The sequence below is a fragment of the Lissotriton vulgaris genome, chromosome 5, assembly GCF_964263255.1.
Source record: "Lissotriton vulgaris chromosome 5, aLisVul1.2, whole genome shotgun sequence".
Taxonomy (NCBI): domain Eukaryota; kingdom Metazoa; phylum Chordata; class Amphibia; order Caudata; family Salamandridae; genus Lissotriton; species Lissotriton vulgaris.
Window position 1 is genome coordinate 6,672,540 of NC_141693.1, and position 27,851 is coordinate 6,700,390.

Here is a 27,851-nt window from a genome sequence, read left to right on the forward strand (position 1 = left end):
AGGACACATTGACAAGTTCACAACAGGGAACTCCACCCACAAGCCCTTTTCCCTTACTTAGGGAAGGAGGAGGGGGGTTTCCGCATAGACCTCTCAGCCACTCATGGAAATGCAGAATGTTTTGCCTCGGGTTTCCAGCACTCCATAGACTGTGCCCAATGGATGTACAGGTTTGGGATATTTATCTACACTTTTCGTTCTCTCCTTCTTCAAAATGTGGTCAGGAAGCTCCGACAAACATCCTTAACTCTCATTCTCGTAGCCCCTATATGGATCAGACAGCTGTGATTCTCGACTCTACTAGGGATGTCTGTTACAAGAGGCTCCCCAATAGACTGTACCTTTTCTAATAGGGACAAGGTAACATCAGACATCCAGACCCCCGGAAGCTCAATCTCGCAGTATGGCATCTGAGATCTTAAAATGTTAATCCTTAAATCATCCAAAAGAACGTACAGGTGTTTAATAGGAAGCGCGCCTGCTTATTACTAGGGCGTTGTACACAGCAAAGTGTAAAAGGTTTGTCAGCTATGCCCCCGCGGGTGATTGTGCTCTTTGCAAACTTACTCCTTACACTTACATTTTTTAGCCATTGCTGCATATATGCAAACTAGGGAACATTCTGCTGGATTCAGTATTCCCACACAAAAAGATGATGGACGGAGTGCTGAACATATCAAACATTCACCCCTAGTCACAGATCTGGGTTAAGTCCATTGGTTTTTTGCTCACCATTGTATTGTATTGTAATTGCATTTATATAGCGCTTACTACCTCTGACGAGGCGTCTAAGCGCTTTTTCGGCGGGTAGCTCGCTACTCCGGGACCCATAGAGGATTAGTGTTGAATTAGTATAGTGAAACATGCAAGTACATTTTAAGTGGTGGGTAGGTTATAGAGCGCTTGTTACCCCTGATGGGGTGATGAAACATGTTATTCAGGAAGCCCAAAAAGGATTAGTGGTGAATTAATATGGTGAAATATGAAAGTAATTTCAGTGGTGGATATTAGTCAGCTATTTGGAGTGAGAAGGATAGCGGATGGATAAAAGGGGAAGAAAGGTTTGCATTCATATAGCACTTGTTACCCCTGATGGATGTTGAAGCGCTTTTCTGCCGAGTAGCACGCCACTCCGGAACTCATAAAGGATTAGTGTTGAAAATTAGTATAGTAAAATATGAAGTAATTTGAGTAGTGGATATGTTATTCAGTTATTTGGGTAGAGAAGGGTAGGTGGCAGGATTGTGAAGGGAAAGAGGTTTGTATTTATATAGTGCTTGCTACCCCTGATGGGGTTTTGAAGCACAAGTAGCACGCTACTCTGGAACCCATCAGGATTAGTGTTGAATTAGTATGGCGAAACATGAAAGTAATTTTAGTGGTGGATATATTAGTCAGTTATTTGGATTGAGAAGGGTTGGGGAGGGGTAGAAAAGAGGGAGAGTTTAGAAAGGTTTGTTGTGGGGGATAGGTATAGTAAAAGAGGTGTAAGATGATGCAAGGAGGGTTAGAGTAGGAGAGAGTCTAGAAAAGGTTATTTTGGAGATCATAGTAGTGGTATGGGGTTTGGGGTTAAATGAGAGAGTGGATGTAGAGGATATATTGAGTGAAGTATAGGCTGAGAAATAGGAAAGTGCATTGGAAATACTAAATTAGAAGAAAGTGATAAATATATAGATCCATGAGTACATTGAAAGTATATAGATGCACAATGGAGGTATGTATATTGGGCAGCATTTCTGGCCCTGGTCAGTCTCGAACAGGCTCAAACAGGCAACTGCCCTTGTCCTCTCCGCCCTTAGCTGAGACTCCCTAAGCCTGGCCTTTTATAGCCCTAGTAATCAGGTGACCCCGTCAGCCAATGGAAACCCTAGCCCTAATAGGTTTCCATTGGCTGACGGGGTCACCTGATTACTAGGGCTATAAAATGCCAGGCTTAGGGAGTCTCAGCTAAGATCACAACACTAGCCCTAAAAATCTAGAACCAATAGAAGACAAGACCTTACAGCCAATCTTAGCCCTAGTCCAAGCACCCAATCAGTTTAAAAACCCTAATCTCTACGTACAATAGAGGCCCTAGCCCTACCAGTAGTCCCACCCCAAGTCCAAGCAAACAAGGCCACAGGAAGCCCTAGTCCCTAATTCCAATAGAAAGCCTAACCCTACTCTTAGTCCCACAACCAGTCCAGCAACCAATCTCACCAGAAGCCCTAATCGCTACTTCCAATTAAAAGGCTAACCCTAGCCCTATCCCACCTTAGTGCTAACAACCAATTACACAGGAAACCCTAGTCCCTACTTCCAATAGAAATCCTAACTCTGGCCCCAACCCTACGTTGATTGAATCACAGACCCTGAAACCAATCAGAACACTCAAATAACCAACAAATGAGGACACTAACCCTAATCTTAAAGAAACATCAGATACAACTACCAATCAGTGTACACATGTACCAAACAATATCAGACCATATAAGGTCCCAGCTACCTCAGACAAGGTTTGCTGGCCAGCGAGTTGGAAGCTGCTTTCCCAGTTCAGAATCTCCTAGGAGACAGACAGGCTCAATCCACACTTTGGATGTCTGCAGGTAAAGGCCTCTCTAACTTGAAATCTAACAATACTGTTTGAATAAAACTTTACTCCCTCTACTGGCCAAAAAACAAAGTGCAAAGTCCCTAGTAAACACATTTTAAACAGCTCACAGAAGCACCCTCTGATGTATAATATCCCTGTTGCTGGGGGAACAGGGAGGCTGGTTACACTGGCTTGTGAACACAAAATGGTGGCTGGGGGTGCACAGTTTTTAACATACAGGTCTTAGCACAGAGCAAAGGAGAAATGTGAAGGAAAAACTGAAAGTCCTCAGCAATGAGGGGGAAAAACTTCAGAGCTTGCCTACAAATCCCTTTAATTCGACACGTTAATGGAAGCAATCATGGGCAGGAAAAAACACAAGTTTAAAACACAAAACAGGAGATAAAATATCCAATCACAGGCAGGTTAAAACTACAATTTTGAAACTAACAACCACAGGCAAAGACGGAAATCACAGAAAGGGAAAATCGTTTTTTTAAAAACATTTGTTTTGGGGAAGAGACAGCACTAGTCTGCCTCCTTACTTCTTCATGGACTCTGCTCACTGCAATCTGGGGCACAGGGAGGCTGCAACTCACAAGATGGGGGAGAATGATTTGGGGTGCACCCAGCAGGGCCTTAAGGGGTCTGGACTAGTGTGAGGGGATGGCTCAGAGTTGCCTGGTAGTTAAAGCTGTCCTGGGGTGGGGGGGGGGGGTTGCCTGGGGAGCTGCTTTTTTTTTTTTTAACATTTTTTATTGCAGAGTCAATTACAGTGTACTGACTGAGTGCAGGATCCCTGAGTGCAGAGTCGTACCCCCATCACATCCCAGTTGCCACTTACACAGCCATTCAGCCCACATCCCGGAGGTCGGGCGGCGCCACTCTTTTACAGTTTACACTCTTGACTGGGTTGTCTGCTGCAGTCGAAATATGGGGCCCTCTGCTTTTGTATTTTCGCCCCGCTCCCTCTATTGTTCGCCAGAGTTCGTACATGTCACGCTACAGGGTCCCAGGATGTTTCCCTTCCCCTCCCCCCCCCCCCCCCCCCCCCCCCTAGTGTCTAGATCTGTGCCTGGCGCCAGGATACGTGCCTATGCTGTGGGCCTATGGATCTTTGTGTTTCTATAATGCGTGTGTGTCCGGTGTTGGTGCCGGGGTCACAACTACCCCCACTGGAGTCTCCTGCCCCTCCGCTTCCTCGTCTCCTTCTTCGTCCACCACACCATCCCTCAACGCCTGCACTAGTATTTCCCATGCCATTGCTGTGTCCTGTGCTTTCTCGTCTGAGCTGCGGCGGGCCAGTTGATATCTGATCGTACTCTCCGCCGTTGCCCACTTCAATAATTCATTCAGCCACCTCCGGTGTGTTGGCCCTACCTTCGACTTCGAACCTCTGGTCAGCTCTCTTTGCGATAATTAGACCCTTGTCGATGAACTTGCTAGATAGTTTATTCTTACGCGTGTGTGGGAACCAGTGTAAGATAGTGACCGCGCTATCATACTGCAGTTCCCTGTCTGCCACTTCATTCAGGGTGTCACCTATGTCCCTCCAATATTCTTGCAAGCGGGGGCAGCCCCTCAGCATATGTACTAGGTCTGCTCCTAACTGGTTACATCTGGGGCATGCTGCGTCCTCTGCGCCAAAGTACGCTGCTATTTTACTCGGGGTGAGGTAGGCCCTGTGGAGGATATAGAGGTGTATTAGTTGGAAACGCGCGTTTCTGGTGCTCTTCCTAGCTCTCCGCACTAGTTGGGACCACGTCGTGTCTGGGATGTCTAACTGCAGGTCTGCTTCCCATTTATGTTTCAGCGATGTAAGTGGTTGTAGGGTGTCTGTGTGCGTTCTGGAATAAAGGCATGTGACTGCCTTAAACGTTCCTGCCGCCATCATGGTGTATTGACATGCCAGTGTCGTTGTGTGTTCCATCAGTCCCTCCCCCCAGTGCGCCTGTTTGGCCCTCACCACCGCCGCATGCATTAAGTAATCCCCCCTCGGAAGGTCGTATCTTTCCTGCAGTGTCTGGAACGGGGCCAATACCCCGTCATCATAAAGATCCCCCACCACCTGTAGCCCTGCATCTTCCCATAGACTTAGCCTCGACCAGTCTCCGCCGTGTGGGAGAGCTGTCACCATGCCCAGCGGGATCTCAGGTGCATACGGGTGCCCGGGTCCAATTCGCTTTTGCGTGCGATTCCAACACAATCGCATTGTTCGTTCTTCAAGGGACAGCCCTCCGAGCCTCAATTTTTGCTGCATGGTAATATATGCCAGTATGTGGCGGGGGGTGCCGTCTTCCCTCTCCTGTTCTGGACCGCGGTAGACCCTCGCAACTTCCTGTGTAAAGAACTGTAATTGGGCCGCCAGGTAGTAGAGCTCGAAGTCTGGGACCGCCAGGCCGCCCTCATCCTTCGGGCGGGTTAGCGTTTTCAAAGCAATTCTATGCCTGCCTGTTCCCCATAAAAAGGACACAATCATTGATCTCAACCGTCTGAAGATCGCTCCAGGTATCCACACAGGGAGGGTCCGGAAAAAGTACAATAGTCGAGGTAGGGCTATCATTTTTAGGAGTGAGACCCGGCCCGCCAGTGAGAGGGGCAGGGTGGCCCAGAAGGTCATACTGCCCTGCAACGCGCGGATACAGCGACCTATATTACCGTCAAGTAGGTCCGCGGGCTCGTGATATATGTACACTCCTAGGTAGCTCAGACAGCTAGGCTCCCATCTAATCTCCGGGTTGGTTAAGGGGCGCTCCTCCTCCTTCCTCAGCGGGAAAAGACAGGTTTTCCTCCAATTAACCTGCAGTCCTGATATTTTGCAGAAGCGCTCTAACAGCCTCTTTGCGCCGTCCACAGCTCCCTCAGCATCTTCTAAGAAGAGGAGTAGGTCGTCTGCATACAGGGAGATGAAGTGGTGGGTCCCTCTGATTTCCAACCCATTACAATGCGTCCCCCGCCTAGCCATCGTCGCAAGAGGCTCCACTGCGAGCGCAAACAGCAGGGGAGAAAGAGCACATCCCTGCCTTGTTCCCCGATGCACCTCATAATGGTCCGACACTAAGGGTCCGACCTTCACCCTAGCTTTCGCCGAAGCGTAAAGCACCTTCGTCCACCTGATATATCGCTCACCCAGGCCAAAGCCCTGCATCACTCTATATAGGTATTCCCATTCCAGGGTGTCGAAGGCCTTTTCTATGTCAACCGCCAATACCATGGGGGCTCTCGCTCCCGGCGGTGGGTCATCCACTAGTCTGAGCATCCTCCGGATATTGTGGGTCGTGTTCCTAGTGGGTATGAAACCTGATTGATCTTTATGAATCAGGTCTTGCATATGGGGTAGCAGCCTGGCTGCCAGCACTGTGCTCAAGATTTTGTAGTCTGTCGTCAACATTGACAACAGCCTATAGGATGGGGGGTCTGTGCTTTCCCTTCGTGGTTTTAATAAAGGTATCATAATGGCTTCGCGCATTGACTGGGGAAGTCTGCCCTTTTCCTTGGCTTCGTTATATATCACTTGTAACTTCGGGGTCAGCTGATCTAGGTATTTCCCGTAAAATTCTATGGGTAACCCATTGATCCCCCGGCGTTTTGTTACGAGCCATTCGCTTTATTGCCCCTCTTATTTCTGCCAAGTCTATCGAGCCACCTAGTAAAGTAGCCTGTTCTGGTTCCAACTGTGGTATCTGCAGGTCGCTCAGGAAAGCCTCTATCGCCTCACCCTGGCCCCCCAATTCGCTCCTATATAACCTCTCGTAATATGTACGAAAGCAGGCCAAAATTGCAGGTTGTGTTTGAAGCGTGTCGCCTCCACTTGCCTTTAGGGTCAGGATCGGTTGAGTGCTCCTATTGGGGTTCGCTAGCCAGGCCAAGAGTGTTCCAGTCTTGTCCCCCTCAGCAAGGGTCTTTGATAGGTATGCTTTGTAGTCGAAGCTACGAAGGCGCTCTACTTCCACAGCCACCGCTTCACGTGCCTCACTCACTCTCCCCTGCAACTCAGGGCGGCCAGGGCGTTCCTGTTCTGCCTCTCTCAACTTACGCTCAGCCTGGTCTAAGTCCTCTACCAATGACCTGCGCACCCCTGCAAATTTCCCTATGCAGTGCCCCCGCACTACCACTTTAAACGCATCCCATTCCACTGCCCTGGATGAAGCGGTACCCTCGTTCTCTGTGAAGTAATTAGCGGTCCGATTTTCTAGGTCTTCGCGGAAGGGTGGGTCATCCAGCGTGTCCGGGCGAAGCCGCCACGTCGGAATCTTTGACGGTGTGTTCATCCAATCCAGGGTTAGGAGGATAGGGTTGTGGTCAGATATTGTGCGTGTCAAGTATTCAGTTCGGACCACTGCCGGGAGCATTGTTTGGGAACAAAGGAAGGTATCAATACGGACGTGAAGGTCGTGTATGCTAGAGTAGAACGAGTAGTCTTGCTCCGTCGGATGTTGTGTGCGCCAGCTGTCTGCTAGGTCCCATTTCCCCAGCCATTCTGTTCTGCACCTCGCCAACCTGTGTACTGGGGAGGTATGTAGGGGAGGGTGTGATCTGTCTAGTGTTGTATCTTCTATGGAGTTGAAGTCCCCCCCCCACCCCCCCATCAGCATATTACCTGTAAAGTAGGTGGCCAGTACTCTAGAGAGCCTCGCAAAATAGGCTGCCTGATCTACATTTGGCGCGTAGATGCTACTAAGCACAATTTGTCGACCTCTAAGTAGCCCTTCAACCGCTGCAAATCTCCCATCCGGGTCTTCCGTATGCCTAGTGACCTGAAAAGGGACTCCCGCTCTCACCCAGATCAACGCTCCCCTGGCAAAAGCAGAGTACGTGGTGTAAAACAGGTGGCCCCTCCATCTACGCTGTAGCGCCACTCCCTCCTTTCTCGTTAAGTGGGTCTCTTCTAGGAAAGCTATTTGCACTCCTCTACGGACTAAGTAAGAGTGGATTTTGTGTCTCCTCGCCATTGTGGTTAGACCCCCGTACGTTCCAGGACACACATTTTATTGAGCCCGCATTAGCCATTGTCCCAACTTGCAGTGTAAGTCAATAACAGGTTGCAGCCAGACACCAGATATCACACCGTCCCCGCCCATCCCCAACATTCCCCTCACCCCCCCCTCCCCAACACACACCTCGAGTTGCCCCAACTTCTCCAGGTCCCCCCTCCCCCAGAACAGGACCCAACTGCAGAAGAGTCGCTCCCATCCAAACCATTGAGCGAACGCGCTCTCAACTGTCCCTAGTCCATAGTCTGTACAACGGAGGCCTTATGGGCCCTGGGGTGCGTGTGCTAGCTACTAAAACCCTTCCAGTGTTGTCCCCGTAACCCCGCCCCACAGTACTCATTATGACTCACGGTATTCCAGTCTTACAGTGGCCTGCTCGAACAGTCCGTTAAGGCTACACCATTAGTTTCCAACCTTGTCAGGTACTGTGATCAGGATTCAGCATTCGATGATTTCTCCTGAGGTTTGTGGCGTGACCTTCGGGCCCCTGGCGCCGCCCAGCTCCGAGAGCTCAGTGTCCGAGCTCGTTCTTTGGCCCTCCGAGCCGGATTCCCTCGCCGATTGGACCAGCACCGATCCCGACACTTCCTTTACTGCCTGCAGCGCTGCTCTTCGTTCACCCTCTGTTTGGGAGGTCGACGGTTTTCTGGACCCCTGGCTGCGCCCGCGCAGCCTCCGTGATTGCCTGACTGTATGTTTCTGGCGTTCCTCCTCAGCCCTGTATCGAGCTCAGTCCGTGCCCGCTTTGTAAGTGTCCCACCAGGCCCATGCCTCCGCCGAAGTTGTGAAGAACAGCGCCTTTTCGTCTACCACTACTCGGAGTTTGGCCGGGAACAGCAGCGAGTACTGTAAGCCTTCTGTGCGCAGTTCTTTTTTGATATAGAGGAATGAGGCACGCAGTTTTTGGGTCTCGAACGTGTAGTCCGGGAATAGCGTAACCTTGCTATTGTCCATTTGGAATGGGCCTGTGTCCCTGGCTCGCTGCAAAAGCCAATCCCTGTCTTTGTAGTGAAGCAATTTGACGACCACTGGGCGAGGTGGTAGGCCAGCTTTCGGGGGTCGGGACGGAACTCGGTGCGCCCGCTCTAGAGTGAAGAAGGGGGAAAGACCCTCCGGGGCCACCACAGTCTTTAGCCAGTCGTGCAGGTAGCCCACCATGTCTGTGCCCTCTTTTTTTTCGGGAAGACCCACCAGGCGCACGTTGTTCCTCCGACTGTGGTTTTCAGCATCCTCCGCCCTCCTTTCCAGGGCTTGTATCTGCTCCATCGCTTCCGTGAGCTTCCCATCCATTGACTTATGCGCTGGTACGATGTCTTTTAGGGCGTCTTCCGCATCCTTGACCCTATCCGTTAACTTTGCGTGGTCTGCCCGCAGGAGCCCCAGTCCGGTCGATACCTGCACAATGTCTTGGTGTAGGGCATCCTTTGTGGCAGCAATAGCTGCTAGGATCCGGTCCTGCATCTGTTGCAGATCCGTGGTGGACTGTGAAGCATTGTCCGGCGGTTCTGTGGTTGGGCTCCCATCCCCTTTTACTCTCCTGGGCTTTCCCATCTTGCTCCCGCGATGTAGATCCGGGCCCCCAGAAATGGTCGATCGTTGTCGGTGCTCCCTGCAGCAAGCATTCTGGCGGGCACGAATTTGGGGGAGGTCAGGTCAAGTCCTCTTCCCGGGCACTCCACTCCGCGTGGTCAATCAGTCCTCCCCGTCTCCATAGGCCCCGGTGTCATGAGGGTTGGTCTCGCCACTCGGTACTCTCCGCTTTCCACTCCGGCGGCACCTGCCAAAGGAATGTTGTCTGCAGCCGACTCACGGCGCACAGCCAGCGCAGTGTCGCACGTTCACCTATCCGGGCTCAATTCCGTCCCGGCCTCAGCTTGCGGGGGGAGTCTACGATCAATCTCGTGGAGCTGCTGGGCTTCCTCAGCTGCTCCACCCCCTCAGGCCCCAATCCGGCCGCTGCAAAGGTCCAGCTACCTTCTCCACGCCCCTCGCAGCGGGGGCCGGGCCCTCAGGGCTCCAGGATTGCACGATTGCACGTGCCCTTTCCACCACCCCCCAGGGGCCAGTCACTGCAGAGCCTCACCGTCCGGGGCCGGCAGGCGAACCCTCCGGTTGCCCCACTATGCGTGCAGGGGTGATGGAGTCCAGTGCCGAGGCGTCGATAATCCGCCCACCAACAGAGTGGGCCCTTCCCTGGTTCGCCTGTGCCCTGGGCCCCACGCCAGTCACTCCGGGCTCGGGGGTCAGTAATGTAGGTGTTGGTCCCCGTTCCCCTCTGCCAGCTCCTCACAGGCCCACTTCCTCCGTGCAGCAATATGGCAGGGGCAGAGCAGCATCCACCGAAACACCAGGCCCCGGAGCCGGGGCGTAAATTTATCGTCCCCTAGGGCTTGTGGGGACTCATTCAGCCTCCCGGTTGGCTCACTTAAAGGTCCAGGCCAGTGGAGCTGCAGTCGGGCCCAGCACTCTCCCGGGGCCCCCTCCGATCTGTTTCCCTCTTCCAACCGGGCCTCGCGGAAGGGCTGCGCCCACAGGGATAGCAGGCCGCCAAGCCGGGGTATAAATTATCCTTCTCCCGGGCGGGGCGGAGCCTCGTCGGAGCCGCTCCCGCGCCAGAGTTCCCCGCTGGTCTCACCGAGATCGGGCCCTGCCGGTGTGCCAGACGGTCTTAGCTGCCCCCCGGCCACCAAGTACCTCAGTTCTCCGCTCTGCTGGGCGCCGGGGGTGGGTCCGCCGCTACTCTCCGGTAGCCGCTGTGTAGGGTGCCGCCATCTTGCGCACTGGAGTCTCGAGAACCTGACGGCAAGGTGCGCCCGCTGCGGGAGATTCCTTGGTTCGCCACTCGAACCGGAGCAGGCCTGGGTGTTGTACTCGGGATCGACCCGATTTCACGGGGATCCCGGGTCGTAGACCGGATTCTTCGGCGGATCTTAGGGCAGAGGGTCGGGAGCCTCGCTAGGCTGCGACCGTCCGCATCGGCTGCTAGCCACGCCCCCCCCCGGGGGGTTGCTTTTATTGTTCAGAATCTCCTACGAGACAGACAGGCTCAATCCACACTTTGGACTTCTGCAGGTAAAGGACTCACTAACTTGAAATCTAACAATACTGTTTGAATAAAACTGTACTACCTCTACTGGCCAAAAAACGAAGTGCCAAGTCCCTAGTAAACAGTTTAAACAGCTCAGAGAAGCACCCTCTGATGTAGAATATCCCTGTTGCTGGAGGAGGGGGGTGTAGTGGGGGGGGGCGCAAGCGGCTGATTTCACTGGCTTGTGAACACAAAATGGTGGCTGGGGGTGCACTGTTTTAACATACAGTCTTAGCACAGAGCAAAGGAGAAATTTGGAGGGAAAACTGAAAGTCATCAGCAATGAGAGGGAAAAACGTCAGAGTTGGGACTGCAAATCCTACAATTCAACACATTAAATGGGCAGGAAAAAACACAAGTTTAAAACACAAAACAGGTGATAAAATATCCAATCACAGGCAGGTTAAAACTACAATTTTTAAACTGTAAAAACCACTGACAAAGACAGAAATCGCAAAAGGAAATCGTTTTTTTAAAAACATTTGTTTTTGGGAAGATACAGCACTAGTCTGCCTCCTTGCCACTTCCTGGACTCTGCTCACTGCAATCTGGGGAACAGGGAGGCTGCAACTCACAAGATAGACCCAGCCATTTGCAAATCAGTCCTGACCCTGCTCCCCATGGGAACTACCAAGCCAGATCCTCCCTAGTGCGGAAACCAGCATCCTGGCACTGCTTTCAGGTATCACACATGTCTGCCAGCTTGAATCCAGTGGCACAGTGAGCACGGGACCCACTTCAGGGCATACCCTTCTCATTTTTAATATTACTGTCAAAGCTCTTTGGAAGGTCTAAAATGAGTGATTCCACCTGGAGTGCCACCTGTCCCTTTATGGAACCATAACATAATAATTGTTCTGCAATTCAAGCCATTGCATTAATGTCCTTTGCAGTTTTTTTAGTGGAAAGTGGGTTTCCTTGTAGTCAAAGCTTCGCTAAGATGTATAACTCAGTTGCAAGCTGTTTTGTAAAGCTCAACAGCTTTTTGCCGCTTTTGCTATACCTCATAAAGGCCATCTAGTCTCAAAGGCTTGGTGGGCGAGGTGTGGCGCAGCGGCCAGGGCGACTGACGCTGGAATCTGGGGATCACGGTTCAATCCCCAGCGCCGGCGGCAGATTAGCCCAGCACCATGTTACTCTGGGCAATAGCTTGCTTAATCTTCCTGACGGCCCTCAGCGCCTAGAGACCCTTAAGGGTGATTGTTTGCTCTTTACAAATGTGTATTATTAAAGGCTTGCATAGATAGAGGGATTGTTAAATGTATCCAGACATTTTACTTTAAGGCAAAGAGGTTTCTCATTAATGCCCCTATTCCAGATTGTACTAGGAACAAGGGAGCAACTATGGCATTTTTAAGGAATATTACCATAGCCGACATCTGCAAAGCAGCTAAATGGCCAACTCCACACACATTCATCAAACATTACTATGGCGATATTCTTGCCCATCGAGAGCCTAAAGTTTGCCAAACTGTATTAAGAACTCCGTTTCAGACATCTGCATCATCCACTGACTAGCCACCGCTTAGGGCGGCACTGATTTAGTGTCTATGCAGACCATGTAAATCTACAGCCACACATGCTACAAACCGATTGTTACTTAAACTGCAAGCATCTGTTCATAGCTTTTAGTGCAGTAGATTCACATGCACCTAACCCCTCCATGGAATTTGTGTTTTGGTTGCGCATATCTGGAACATTTAAGTATAACCTTCGTTTTGAAAAACTTTTTGCATGGTCACCACTTTCTCAGTACTTGCACCTTCATACTTGCTTCAGCCGCTGTGCGAAAAACAATCTAACAATGGAGTTGGTGCCCATGCGCGTTCCCTAATGAGGGAGGATTCACAGGTATATTGGGACTCAAAAGGACCTCATTGAAGAAATAGAACTTGCAACTTCCTAGCCCAACACTAGATTGTAGAAATGTGCATAGCATGTGAATTTACAGCAGTACAGGTTATTAACAGATGCTTACAGGATAATAAGATATTCCTTATCTGCCAATCTCCCCTGTACCCAGGGCTGTATACTCTAGCTTCATTTTTTGCTGTGATGTTCGGATGCTACTATAGACGCTCTGCAGTTACAAATTAAGTTCATTGTTTCTTTTGCCCTTGCTTTGGACTAAATAGGCCCTATCCTAGGGTATTGGCATGGGTTTTTCAGCTGCCATGTTGGCTTAATTGTTGTCACTGCACAAGAAGCCTTTCTTCAAGAATTCAGTTCTGTGCTTTCTTAACTGCTTCAAAGCAAACATCGATCGGGCCTTAATTAGCAAGACTATTTGACGGGCCAACCTGTCGAGCCCTTGTGGTCAGCGATCTCAAGTTCCTTACCTGGAGGCAGCTTGTCTTTTGCCCATTACATCTGAGGTTCATTCATTCATTCATTCAGGTAGGTAGGTTAACACGTTGCAAGCCCCTCTACTCCACCATTGACTTTTTCTGATGATAATGTTATCTGATTGAAAAGGGGATCCATGTATTTCAGTTTATATCTGTACACGCCCCCCACCCCTCTTGTCCTCGAAGGTAAAGGAACATCTGCATGCTCTTGATCCACAAAGAGCTTTGATCAATTTTAATCCTAGTCTTAAATATTCAGATTAGAGGACCGCCTCTCGTGGTGTGAGACAACACAAACGATATCCAGGTGGATCTCTGATTGACCCATCGTTTTATAATTTCAAGAATATTGTGGTTGATGGTGCTCTTCTGAGAGGGGTGCTGAAGTACCTGGCTTGTAATGCAGTTACTTGGTCCACTGTACAGTCCTTCGCGTGGTATTGGTCTGTGGTTTCCAGTGAGTGACAAAAGTCGAAATGTACGGTCATTAGAAGAACACGTTTTTTGCCTTTGCTCTTCTTTCTAATGCACTCAGAAGCTCTCGTAGATAGCGTGCAAGCCTTCTGCTTTGTCTTTCGCAGTCACTCATTCAGCTGAGGTTTTTCCTTAGATTTTTCTTTTGATTCCGACCTCTGTTTATGTAGGGACCTAGCAAGTTGGCTGGAACTGATGTAACTAGTGCTTTTGGACTGCTTATGTCATTTCCAGCTTCGTTGTGTAGGGCTTGCTAGTGCTTTGACTGGCACCCCCTAGTGTTTGGGTCAAATGAAAGTTTCCAGATCAATTCAATTCAGATGACAGGCGCTAAAGTTCACGTAAGGAATTTGCAGGAGAGAATGTATCTATCAGAATGAATCTTACTAAAGTAAGAAGCTTGTTTCTGTTTTTCCTCGGCTGTCTGCAGTCTTTAACTTCTGCGAGTTTGCTAGCATCCCATACCTGGTCTTTTGTATTTTCTATCAATTTGTAGGCAAACATTATGGCGTGTACAGTTGTGAGGGCTGCAAGGGGTTCTTCAAGCGAACCATTCGAAAGGACCTTACTTACACATGCCGGGATAACAAAGACTGTATCGTGGACAAGCGCCAAAGGAATCGCTGCCAGTACTGCCGGTACCAGAAATGTCTTGCCACAGGCATGAAGAGAGAAGGTAAGAGGGGTGAGCGTGGGCTGCCACTGATACGACCATCTACTAGAACAAAGCTCATTGTTTGGGTTTACTGGAATTTATGTCCCTCCAGTTTGGATTCCTTAATGGTAAAGGAAGACTTGCACGCCCTTGTATCTGAACTTGCTACAAATGCTTATTCCAGTGCTGATCCTTTCTGGTTCTCAATGGGGAGGTGGCATCTGGTCTTCTGTTTGTTCAGTGGGCAGTCTCTCCTACTGGACTGTAAGATGTAGGTTCGACTCACTGAGACTTGTGTGGGTATTCTATTATCTACTTTTCTTCCAGTGAGTGCAGTAGATAATTGTGGGCCCTTTGGCATCAGATTGCCCTGTCTTAGGACAGAGTAGAATGTGCGATTGGGGTTACTGAAGTTCTTGCTCATTTTTATCCTCAGTCTCATTTTTACAAAAGGCAGTGTCATGTCTATTGGGATTCTAGGTGTCTCAGTGATATTTCCTTATTGTCTGTCCTTTCTAGACTGTTGTAAGGTCTCATTAACCTCATCCCCACGCCTGCCCCGCATTCTGAAATACCCCACCCCTCTGTCCTCCTGTGATTGACGTGGGAGTAATTATTATCATGAATGTTACTGTGGGTCTTTCACTCTTGAAGTGTCAGACGGTTAAATTTAGTCTATTCTCATATACCTTCATATTTGGAATTTGTAAGTTAATGGGTTGTCTAGTATGGTTTTAACTTGCTGTTTTCCTTCATCTAAAAACACTGACATCTGTTAAATGGACCATTGAGATTCTTGGTCTTATATGAGTCTTATATATAGCGTCCATGTATTGGTTATTAAAAAAATAAATACTGCGACCTAGAACAAGCAGAGAATTCCCTGGTGGAATGTTCTTAGCTGCTGGGTAGTGGTGGTTTGGGACGGCGTTATTATTTACTGCTAAGACTACCCACCCCCCACCCCCCACCCTTACATTGGCTTTACGCGCTCGGGTCAGGGGGCTACCCCAATGTATTTTTCGAGTTCGACCTGTTTGGGGGAAAAGAAAAGTTTGAACTTTATAATTCTCTTCTGCAACCAACATTTCTTATCTCTCAGCTGTACAGGAGGAGCGGCAGCGGGGCCGAGAACGGGATGGGGACATGGAGTACAGCAGTGGTGTGAACGAGGAAATGCCCGTGGACAAGATACTGGAAGCTGAGTTGGCGGTGGAGCAGAAATCTGATCAGGGCGTTGATGGGTCCGGGACTGGTGGCAGTTCTGTGAGTGGATTCGCACTGACTGGGAAAAGTGGCTACTCACTAGGTGGTGGGATTAAGGGAGGGACTTGGAAAAAGATTATATTTCAAAGTCTTTGATAGTGCTTCTGTAGTTATAGTCAAGTTTCACATACAATTATAAAGACCTTTCATTTTGAGAACTGTGGGAATGTTTAAATAACGTGTGAAATGAACACATTATTTTTTGGTGTCAGTTTTGTGCACATCATCCAGTGGAAAATTCTTGATAAGAGTATGTGCTTTCTGGTGAACAGAATTGCACCAAACTTTGCACGCAACTTGAGCTTTTCCCAGAATCTCCATTTTTTTGTGGCTTGTAAGCTGGTGGATTGAATTTGAATGGTTAAACAAAGATATCTAAAATGCAAATGTTTTGATTAAGTTGTAGTTTGATGAGAATGTGTGTTTTAAATTTTATTTTACATTTGGCATATTCCTCACCTTCGAATTATCCCCAGCCTTCAGACTGGATCGGGAAATTTTTGTGAGCAGTATGTAGCCTTGTGTGTCAGTAAGTGGCGTCTCGGCTCAGTGAAGCATAGTCTGCTCTGAAAGGGATTTGCGTGGTGCCTATATATATGCACCACCCCAGCGCGCAGATGCCAGTTTCTTTTCATGACCTCTTTTGAAGAGTTTTCTCCATGCCAGGAGAGCGGAGCCACATAAAACACTGAGCATTGATTTGGAAAACCAATGCCCTGAAAGGAGAAAAGCCTGATCTTTAAAAATCTGTTTGCAGAACGGGAAGCTAGATAGTCACTACCAGGTAAGGCGTTATTGAAGCTAAGTAACTTGTTCATCTGATAGACTTCTATCTGCAGATTTCTTACCTTAGAATAGAAACCCAAGTAGTACCACCCCGGAGTTAAGGGTCTGCAAAACAGTTTCACACTAAAAAGACCTACAGGACCGAACAAGCAAGGTGCCCATCCCGATGGACTCACTGTCCAGGCAATAATGCTTTGTGAAAGTGTGTAGAGAAGCCCACGTTGCTGACTGACAGATGTCCAGGACTGGAACTCTGTGTGCTAACACAGTGGTCGCAGCCATCACTCTGGTAGAGTGAGCACACGAGCCATCATTGGGGTTGCTTCTTGGCCACTGAGTAGCAGATTTTAATACAGAGTATGATCCATTTGGAGATGGTCTGTTTTTGTACGGCCTTCCCCTAATTTATCCTGACGTACCCCGCAAAGAGTTGGTTGCCCACACGGAACTCTTTTGTGCGGTCAAGGTGGAATGACAATGCTTTTTTTGGGGTACAGTTAGTGGAGTCTCTCCTCTTCGTTAGATAGATGTGGCGGAGCGGAAAATGTAGGCAGGGGCATGGAATGACCTACATTAAAAGGGAGTGACAACTTTCAGCAGGCAGGAAGTTCTAGTGCGAAAAACCAGCCTGTCTGGGAAGATGTGCAGATACCGAGGCTTAGATGACAAAGCGTAAAGCTTACTGACCCTCTGAGCAGATGTTATCGCCACAAAGAAGATATTATTGATGGTAAGGCGCCAAAGGACAGTTGTACAGTGGCTCAGAAGGAGCGTACATTAGAAAATTGAGCACTAGATTAAGGTCCCACTGAGGCATGATTAAGCGGGAAGGTAGAAATGTGTCGCAGACCTTTAAATAACCTATTTACAACAGGCGATCTAAGCAAGGATGGCTGAGATGGCAGGAAGTTAGCCCTTTAAAGTTCGCAGAGCCCTGCTGGGCAAAAGAAAAAATAAAGAGAAGGATTTGAGAGAAGGGGAGCAGAAAGAGTGTCAACTTGCTCCTCTGCACACCATGCCACAAACTTGGCCGTGCTCAGCAGCTCTGGATATCAAACTCCTCGAGCCCAGTCCGGAGTCACAAGTATGACTTGGGCCTGGTTGATCCTGATCTTCTTGAACTTTGGGTAGGAGTGGTATAGGTGGAAAGGCGTAGAGGAGGCTCGATCTCCACCCGAGATGAAAAGCATCTCTGTGCGGGAGGCGCCTTAAACTCCAGTAGAACTTTTGATACTGTGAGTTCTCGGTAGTGGCGAACAGATCTAATTAATGCTGTCCCCAGTGCCGAAAGAGACTCCCCCTCCCCCCTCCTCCCCCCCCCCCCCCTCCTCCCCCCCCTTCCACTACCTCCGGATGGATCCGCTAGGCATCTTCGTCTGTTTGTCCGCCCTGACGTTCAGAGAGTCTGCCATGTGTTAAACCACCAGGGGGCAGGGATGTTCAGGCTATGCACCAATTCACTGTCCGCCTTTTGCTCCTTTTATGTCCTGGAAGGGCTTCCAGTCGCTTCCTTCACTGCCCAGCCACCACGGCACGGAAAGTCTCCAGTGTGGCCGAAGAAGCTGTACCCCCAGACCCTGCGAGTTGGGCAGCCAAGCAGACTGGAGCAGACACAGCAACATCTTTCAAAACACAAACCTCCTCTAATAAGGGATATTTTAGAGGAGGATACAGGGGCAATGATAACAAAGGAAGAGGACGAGGTAACAGCAATCGCTCCTCCTCCACAACTAAACAGTGACTTCCCTCTGCTCCCCCAACAGCATTCCACTCCTGTGGGGGGGCAGACTAACACAGTTCCTGCCTGTCTGGAACTCACAACGGACAGGTGGATGAGACTGATTATCCAACATGGCTACTGCCTAGAACTTACAGCAACCCCCCCAAACATACCACCCAGGCAGCGTCCCAGGACTACAGATCACCGGACTCTGCTTCAACAAGAAGTCCTAGCACTTCTACAAAAAGATGCTATTCAACTAGTTCCATTAGAGGAACAGGGGACGGGGGTTTACTCGCTGTATTTTCTAATCCCCAAAAAGGACGTCACACTAAGACAAATTCTCGACCTCAGGCCCCTCAACCATTACATACTATCAAATCATTTTCATATGATCACTCTTCAACAAGTGCTCCCTTTGCTGCAACAAGGCGATTTCCTTTCAACACTAGACTTAAAGGATGCCTACTTTCACATCCCAATACATCCTGCTCACAGGAAGTACCTACGGTTTGTAATACAAGGACAGCACTATCAGTTCAAAGTCCTTCCATTTGGTGTCACAACAGCTCCAAGAGTGTTCACGAAGTGCTTAGCAGTAGTAGCAGCTCATCTCAGAAGACCACAAATACACGTCTTCCCTTACCTGGACGATTGGCTCATGAAAGCCAAATCATTCTACCAATGTGTTCGAGGCATGTGGGCTGCTGAATTCATATCTGTGCATAGATTGCCGCCTAGTGTTGGGTCCGGATGATCGCACATTGTTGTCCTGGAAGAGTCTTCGAAGTATCACGAGATAAGTGGCTCCTCCCCTGGACTACAGTGCGCATGGGCATCGACTCCATCCTCCGATTGGTTTTTTTCCGCCATTGGGTTCGGATGTATATTGGTTCCCTATAGTCGGGATCGATAAAAAACCTTCTTAAGACCAAAAGGTCTTAAGTTCTTAGTCGGTATAGTCTTGCATTCGGTGCCTAACTCTTCCAGCTCGGTTCCGAGCCGGATTCCATTCCCCGCATGCTTTCGGCGCGGAGGGCCCAATCTACGCCTCAGACCCTATCGACTGTTCATCATGGACCTAAGTCCGTTCAAGAGATGTCCCGTCTGCAACTCAAAGTATCCCCACATTGACGTCCACCCGGTGTGCAACAAGTGTCTGTCGCCGGACCATGATGAAGCCAGTTGCATGGCTTGTTCCCGCTTCAGGTCCAAGAAGACGCTTAAGCATCGACGCGCTGCGCGCCAGGAGGCCCAACACACTGCACCGGCGCCTGCGGACATTTTCGATGCCGGGGATGTCGAAGAGGAAGCTAACCGGGACATCGGCGACAACCTGTCGAATCCCGCGTCAGACGTCGACTACAACTACGATGCGGACGCCGAAATGTTCGAAGCTGAAGAAGTCGTCGACGAGGTAGGGGACGACGGCGGGGCCTTTGGAGGATAGCTCGGACGATGAGCTACCTCGCACTGACACTGGGGCCGTATCGATTCATAAGGCTCAGGTCGAGGGATCGCCACTAGGCCTTACCCAAGATCTTACAATGGGTTCTACGGCCCCGCCTTCGGGCTCGGCCACGGACATTACTATTGAGCCGCACCCTGCAAAATCGAAACCGAAAGTGAAACCAACGGTCTCGACAAAAGCAACAGCACTGGTGCCCACTTCGAAACCGAAAGTGCGCATTACTTTGGTCGGATCCAAGGCCTCGGAGCCCTCGGCGCCGAAGAAGCAGAAGGGTGTTGTCGATACGAAGGCTCAAGTCAAGGGCGTCGAGACGAAGTCTGCCACGCCGAAGACAAAGGTCAAGGTGGTCGAGCCGAGTAAATCGGCGCCAAAGGCGGTCGACACCAACAAAGGACTCGGTGATCCGAAGGTTCTCGAGACTCCGCGTCAACAAGACCAGGCCAAGAGCGGCGCACCCCGAGAGTCCACGCCTAGTGGTGCCTCGAAGGATCCCGTCGACTCGGCGCGGCCGTCCGCCGCTCTCACCAAGCAAGTGACGGACTCCCTACCCTACAGCGCATCAAGGAGAAGGCCTCGGCTGTCGGACCAAGAGATCCTCCACCTTCGAAGCCGGTCGAGAAACCTCACAAAGCGTCGACGCCCATTCACTTCACGTTGCCGCCGAAGGTGGCGCAGAAGGCTTTCACCCCTAGAATGGTCGACAGCGTGCCCGAGAAGGTGTCCTCGGTGCCGGAGTCGTCGACTGTGGTTCCCACCTTGAAGCATCGGCAATCTTCGGTGGAAGAACAACAAGAACATTTTATTGATGCCGAAACAGGCAGACTCTCCCTCCACAAGCGAAAAATTGCCCCGGAACAACCGATGGAGTCCTACAAGATTACTTTAAAGAAAAAGGACTCTGCTTCGACTCCTGTCCTTGTGAAACCACTTTCTCCACAGGCCCATAATGTCTCGCCCACTTACTCTGACGTGGACGCTGGGGAGGGCGATGAGGATGAGTACAGCTATCCTGTCTACACAGACCCTGATGATACCAATGAACCCTGGGCTGCTGGTGCTGACCCAGGTGATCCTCATTCTGCCCTAGACACTTAACTTTATTCGGTAAAGACATCTCCTACAGAAGATTCAGCGGCGTTCAATGCCCTCATTGAACGGGCGGCTAAAAACCACGACGTCCAGCTCCATGCTGACCCCATTGACCTGGATTTTCTTTTTGATACCTTTTCAGTTTCAGAGAGAACTGTCAAGACTCTGCCTATGTTAAAGGGTGTCTTAAAACATGCTGGGGAGATCTTTAAGGAGCCTACCAGAGCCAGGGTGATAAACCCTAGGATTGAGAAGAAGTATAAACCAGCGCCTACTGATCCTACTTACATTAAAGGACAGTTGCCTTTGGACTCTCTTGTCGTTTCGAATGCCCGGAAGAGGGCTAGTTCTCAGACAACGGATGATGCTCCTCCCCCAGACAGAGAATCTAAGGTGTTTGAGGCATCAGGGAAAAGGGTGGCAGCACAAGCGGCCAATATCTGGCGCATTTCCAATACACAAGCGCTTCTAGCGAGGTATGACCGGGCACACTGACACACTGGAGACCCTGTTGCAGCACCTGCCAGACGAATACAAGGAGGCAGCTGAGATGCTTATTCAAGAAGGGAAGCTAATCTCTAATGCTTCAATTAAATGTGCCCTAGACGCGGCTGAAACCGCAGCCAGGGCTGTCAGCAATAGTATCATGCTGAGACGACATGCCTGGCTCAGAATCTCGGAGTTTAAGCCAGAGATACAGACCACCATTCTTAATCAAACAGTTAATCCAGATAATCTGTTTGGCCCAGAGGTTGACACCACCTTGGAAAAGATTAAAAAGGACACAAACTGCTAAGTCCATGGGGCCTTACAGTCCCAGCAATTCAAGGGTGGGTCTTTTCGTCGCTCAAGCACTAGAGGCGTTTCCAGAGGCCTGCTCTCCCAAACCACACAGTACTACAAAGGCAACATGCAGTCCACATACACCAAACAGAGTCGAGGTGGATATTGTGGTAACAGCGCCAAGGGCAGGGATCGTGGAAGAAACAACTCCAGATCCTCTGCCACCAGCAAACAGTGACGCCTTGTCACTGTCCCCCGACCACACAACACCGGTTGGGGGGAGACTTCAGCAGTTCCTGCCGGTCTGGAAAACCATCACCACAGACAGGTGGGTCACACAGCTTATATAGTACGGTTATTGTCTGGAGTTAACATCCACTCCACCCAACATACCCCCAAGACACTGTCCTATGTCCGCCGAGCATTTGCACTTATTGCAGCAGGAGGTCCTCGTCATGCTGCAAAAAGGGGCAATAGAGCTCGTGCCTGTGAAAGAAAGAGGCACAGGAGTTTACTCACTGTACTTCTTGATACCAAAAAAGGACGGGTCCCTCAGACCCATACTGTACCTCAGACCCCTCAACCAGTACATTCTCTCGGAGCACTTTCATATGCTGACCCTGCAGCAAGTACTCCCGTTGCTCAGTCAGGGGTATTTTCTCGCAACTTTAGACCTAAAGTATGCGTATTTTCACATTCCGCTGCACCCGTCACACAGAAAATACCTCTGGTTCACCATCCAAAGCCAACATTACCAGTTAATGGTTTTGCCTTTCGGAGTCACCACGGCACCCAGGGTGTTTACAAAGTTCCTGGCGACAGTGGCGGCGCACCTAAGGAGACCGAACATTCACGTCTACCCTTATCTGGACAACTGGCTCATCCAGGCAAAGTCAGCCCAGCAGTGTCCCGCTCATGTGTCCCACACCATTCACCTCCTTCACGATCTGGGATTCTCACTGAATTACCCAAAGTCCCACCTGCAACCCGTTCACATACGGCAGTATCTGGGTGCGACGATAAACACTCTGGCAGCCACAGCACTGCCAAATTCAGTGAGGGTCAACAGCATTCAATCGCTGATACAACGATTCAAACCCCAACACCAGTGGTTTTTGCCTTGCTGTATAGCAACCTCGATGTTGTGCAACATGGCTTTTAGAAAAAAAAAACCTACGCGTCCTACGGTCATTTTGACTTTTGGGCATGCATCCTTCTCCAGTATTAGGGTGTCTTTCATAGAGCCCCACTGTAAATAAAATAGCAATAATATACTAAAAAAAATATATATATATATATATGTGTATATATATGTGTATATATATATTCCAGTACTCTATCTTTAGAATCCACTCGACAAACAGGACTCGGATAGACAAGCGCGGACCCAGTATTTCGTGCTTTCTTAAAGTTTATTTAAAGAAAAAGTTTCGCCTGCATCAGTATGCCGCCATGACGCGTTTCGGTCCGACCTGGACCTTGATCACATGACGCGTTACTCATGGACCCATGCCTCATTTAAAGTGACAAGCAATCAATGATTAGAAACAGCTGTAACATTTGCACTATAGAACTGAAAAACAGACTGTGCAATAATGTAAATATAGACAAGACCGCAGGTAGGATACCTATGTACACTCCATATTGATATTATGTACAATTAAAATAGATAATATTTACAAATGATTTCATAAATATACACCTATACATTAATGCAAAAATATATATAAATACATCTCAATAGAAAATCATGTATATAAAAATATATAAATATACATATTTAAATAAAATAGAGATATATTAAAAGACGATTCCCCAATAATATAAGGAGATCATCCATAGTTATATATATGTATCCATTCACTTCAAAAGCAGTCTAGAAATTTGCTGTTCACGTTAATATAGCCCAAGTGGGCAAGCACTTCAAAATGGGCCAAAGGGTCCTGGGATATAAAAGGATCGATGTTATCAGCCGCCTAAAAATGTCTAGGCGAAAAAATTGATAAAGTGATAACAGGTGCAACAGTGAAAAGAATAATAGACAAACATATCAGACTCTGTACAAATAACAGAGATACCCTGTAATGTGTATAAGTGATTTAAAAATGAGTAAATACTCAAATATGTTTTATAGCGCAAAGATGTAAACTAGCAAGAGACATTTAAAAGGGGCGACTTAAGAGATTCTGGGACACGTTGACAAGCAAAGATTACTTTAAAGTTATACAGTAAATTCATTCACAAAGTGACCCAAGGACCTGTAAAACACATTGTTCAGTATAGAGGCAGGAGAGTTGTAATATTACAGTTTATATACAGGTATATAAGTCCTCCGTGGTGTTAAGGCCATTTGGGACCTTGGAATTAAATTCCAAAATATATCTGGTTTCTAGTACTCTCAAAGCACTGTCCCTATTGCCTCCCTTACGTGAAGGAGGTATGCAATCCACAGCAAAATACTGAAGCAAAGTATTGTCACTATCATGCTTAGCTTGAAAATGTCGTGCTACAGGATAAGCCTGATCCTTGTTATTGATTGCCCTGAGATGTTGCAGGATTCTCATGTGTACCGGTAACTTTGTACTGCCCACATAGCGTAATGCGCAAGGGCATTCCAACACATATACGACATATTCACTTTTGCACGTTATGCGTCGCTTGATTTTAACAGGGTCAGGCAAGAATGGAACACTGTATTCTTTGACATTCTTCGCATGTTTACAGGCTTTACATAGGAGACATTTGAAAAAACCCTTTTGCTTGGACAGCCAATTGGATGGAGGTCTAATTTCAGGATTACATTTGTTTAAGCAGTTTCCCATGGATCTGGCTTTCCGAAAGGTTATCAAGGGAGTAGGGTTGTCTTTAAGCAAGTCATTGCCTATGACAGGATCCTTCAACAACAAATCCCAATGTTTCCTGAGAATCTTTCTAATGGCCATTTGTTGTTTGTTGTAAGTAATGATGACCCGTAATTTACTGTTAGGGTCATCGGCCATAGCAGGAATTTTGGGGGCTAAGATGTTGTCACGAATCAAAGTTTCAGTTTTTCGAATAGCCTTATCAATGATATATATGTATATATATATGTGTATATTCAGAAGAAAAAACCTGAAATATGTAAAAGAAAAGGCATAAATTGCCTACCCAAAATTCTACATAGGAATGCATGGGGATGGAAAAGACCGAATGCAGCCTATCCCTGTCATTATGTTGGTCCAAACTGCTGCCAATCAGGCGACAGCAGCCCTCTAGAACCTTCTCCTCAAAGCTCAACACCTCAGATTTTCTACCGCACGTCGTGTGTAAGGGAGTCTCCCTGAGCTCTGCTCAGTTTTCTCTTCAGGTTTTTCCTTTTCTCAACAATGTCTACTGGTAAGAAGTCTCTTTTCAGAGCCTGTTCATCCTGTGGAAAGCTAAGACTTTTTCATGAGGAACCACACAGTAAGTGTATTTACTGTCTTTACCCTGGCCATGAGGTGGGAAGCTGTAAGTTCTGTAGAACATTCTCTACGAAGACTTTAAAAGACAGAGAAGGCCGTTTACTCCTCTGGCTTCAGAGATTAAAGGATAAAGATAATGTACTTTCTGATGGTGAAAGTCTAATTTCCGGCCATTCTAAAGCAGCTTCTAAGCGTGGTAGTGTGCAGGAGGTGCCTTCTCCATTTTTGAAAAAGAGGATGTCTCTCTCCTTGACCCCTGCGGTGTCTTCACCACTTCCTACCACTTCTGGGCCCACAAGACCTGGCTCTCAGGCTCCTTCTGCATCTACTTCCAGTTTTTCTGTGAAGAAAAATGATTTTCCGTCGACGACGGTGTCTACATTTCCGTCGACGAGAGTGGCTATCTCTGGATCCAAGTCGACGACGACGGTTACGACGACGCTTGCTTCTGGATTGTCGTCAGCCCCTTCGTCGTCAACGTCGTCGATGATGGTCATTCTCAGTTCGAAGACTGTATCATCAATTATCCCAATTTCGTCCTAGTCGACAAAGAAACCTCCGTCGTCGACAGTCCGATCGTCTTCGATAAAAGGCTTGAATATGTTGATTTCGTCGACGCCTTCGACGAGTGTTTCGTCTTCTTCTGTCCCGTCGACGGCTATCCTGCCGACGACTGTTTCGTCGACGAAAAAGTTAAAACTGAAAGTTCCCGTCGACAGCTAAGTCAATGAAGGTTCCGTCGACGGCTCCACTGCTGACGTCCCCGTCGTCTATGTCCTCATCGACAACGGTTTCCACAAAGAAGACCACGAAATCCATCGCACCGTCGATGACTCTGAAAGCTCCGTCAACTGATGGATTGCCGTCTATGTCAAGGTCGCAAGATGTAGTTTCAATGACATCTTCATTTGCCTCACTACCTTTGTTGCCGCTGTCTTCCAGCAAATCGGACCAGTTTGCAACTTTTACAGAAGGGGGAATGACCCTTCCACCGTCTCCTTTGTTTGCTACGGACTCGGATCAGGAGTGTGAAGGGCAGGCTCAAAGTCCTTCAGACTTAAATATAAAGTGCCAGGACTTCAGTAATGATGAGGAGTAACAGTATGGCCCGCATGATGAAGTTCTGTCTCAAATGCCAGCTGCGATGTTGCCTTTGTCAATGATTTCAAGCCTCCAAAACATGTTGGATGACTATAATCGGCGTTTCCTGCCATCACCACAAGTGTCTACTGTCCCATCTGTTTTGACCCCGATTACGGAGCCGTCAACCGCTCCTCCGCAACCTTCACCGCCTGTTACCGTTCAGAGAAGCACATCAGTTCAGGTTCATGCAACTCTGTATCCTGATGAAGATGAGAACCCTCCAGAGCGTGAGGATGGAGAAGTTACGGATGTGGATGGTGATGATGATCAGATGGCGGAGTGGGATGACTATCGAGCACAGACACCATCCCTCTCAGGTGACGGCAGGGGATTCTCCTCCAGTGGATATTGCAAGCTTCCATCAATTGATGGACAGGGGTGCACAGCGTTTCAAGTTACCACAAGTCCAAAGAGAGAAAGATTGCTTCCTGTATGACTTTAAGAACCAACCATTTAAACAGATTCACACGGTCTCAATTATAGATTTCATCTGGGCTGAAGGGGTGAAACTCACGAAGACTCCAAACTCTTTACCAGCACAATTACCAAGGTTAGAGAAGAAATATAAGGCGCCGGTGGGATCTCCGGCATGCCTTACGGGCCAGCCTAAGCCTGATTCTGTCGTTACGCAGGCAGCTCAAAGAGGATTGCGAAATCCAGCATCTACTATCACCGCTCCTCCAGACCGTGAGGGCCGGCGCCTTGATGCAATAGGTTGCAAGTTTTCCTCAATGTCTTCTACTACTGTGCGAGTGGCTAATGCTATCGCCATTTTGGGTCGATATGACAGTCAAGTTTGGGCAGATATGTCCGCCTATGTGGCGTTACTTCGGATGCTCCCAAGGCGGAAGCGCAACAGCTTCTTCAAGAAGGTGAAAGAACATCCGAGGAATTCATTGATTGTGCAGTGGATGTGGCTTGCACTGGTTTTCGGCAACTCGCTGGAGCGGCCGTCTTACGTCGGCAAGGTTGGCTGCGCTCGACTTCTTTTCGGCAGGAAGTTCAAACAAAAATACTTGATATGCCATATGACGGCGAATCACTCTTTGGAGCGCACATTGACGAAGCGTTTCAATCCATAAAGAAAGACACAGACACTGCACGTGCCTTAGGTACCCTTCAATTTAAGAAACCGCCCTTTCGGGGTGCTCGAGGACGAGGCACTACCTCCAATTTTCGAGGAGGGAACAATCAATATCTGAAAGAGACACGTTAGTGATAGATTCCTTACCTTAGAATATCCCCAGGCGTCAGACTGGATCCGGAAAGTTTTGCGTAGCAGTACCCTTGCGCGTCGGTAGGCGTCGTCTGCGGCTCCGCGTCCGTCGTCGGCGTCGTGGGCGCCGTGATGATGTCGTCGGAGTACTTAGACGCCGCCTCCACGTGCTGACGTCAGTTCTTCTTTTTTCCGAGCCAGCCAGCGCAGATCTGGAAAGAGCAGTTCCCCAGTCACTTTTTGACTAAACTTTTGTGATCTTTTGATCTGAATCGAAGTCTTTACGACTCCGAAGGTGCCGTTAGGGATGCCCGGATTCAAGCATTGCGACGAGTGCGACCGTACCATGTCGGTCACGGATCCCCACCGCTTGTGCCTGATGTGTTTGGGCGTCGACCATGACGACGAGGCCTGCTCCGACTGTCTGGCCCTTTCGAGGAAGGCCAGGCGGGAGCGGTCCCGCAGGCGACTCGAAATCCGCCAGTCGGCCCCGTGCCGTGTGAGGTCCCGGTCCCGGTCCCACGGGAGGTCGAGGGACAGGTCGCGGGGACGGAGCCGTCACAGCTCCGGGAGTCGGCGCCACTCCTCCGGGTCCAAGTCGTCAGGTAAGAAGCATAAGAAGTCGAAGAGACATCATCGCTCTTCTGGCTCCCCCCGACGCTCGCGCGATGCGGCCGGGGGTTCGGGTGACACCGCCCACGCGGCTCCTCGGGAGTCGCGGGCTTAACGCGACGCCGGAGGAGATCGAGCGTTTCCTCATGGCCATGAGGTCCCTTTCTCCTCCGACGGGTTCCGCGGCG

The 27,851-nt window shown here is 49.1% G+C and overlaps 1 protein-coding gene across 4 annotated transcripts in view; it reads left to right on the forward strand.

Moving 5' to 3' along the window:
• Positions 1-27,851, forward strand: part of RXRB (retinoid X receptor beta) — a 275,228-nt gene that overhangs the window by 97,399 nt on the left and 149,978 nt on the right. For all 4 annotated transcript variants that reach the window (XM_086920651.1, XM_086920652.1, XM_086920649.1 and 1 more), the window contains exons 4-5: positions 13,976-14,155; positions 15,237-15,400. In XM_086920651.1, the coding sequence (XP_086776777.1) occupies positions 13,976-14,155; positions 15,237-15,400 (344 nt within the window). The remainder of the gene's footprint in view (positions 1-13,975; positions 14,156-15,236; positions 15,401-27,851) is intronic.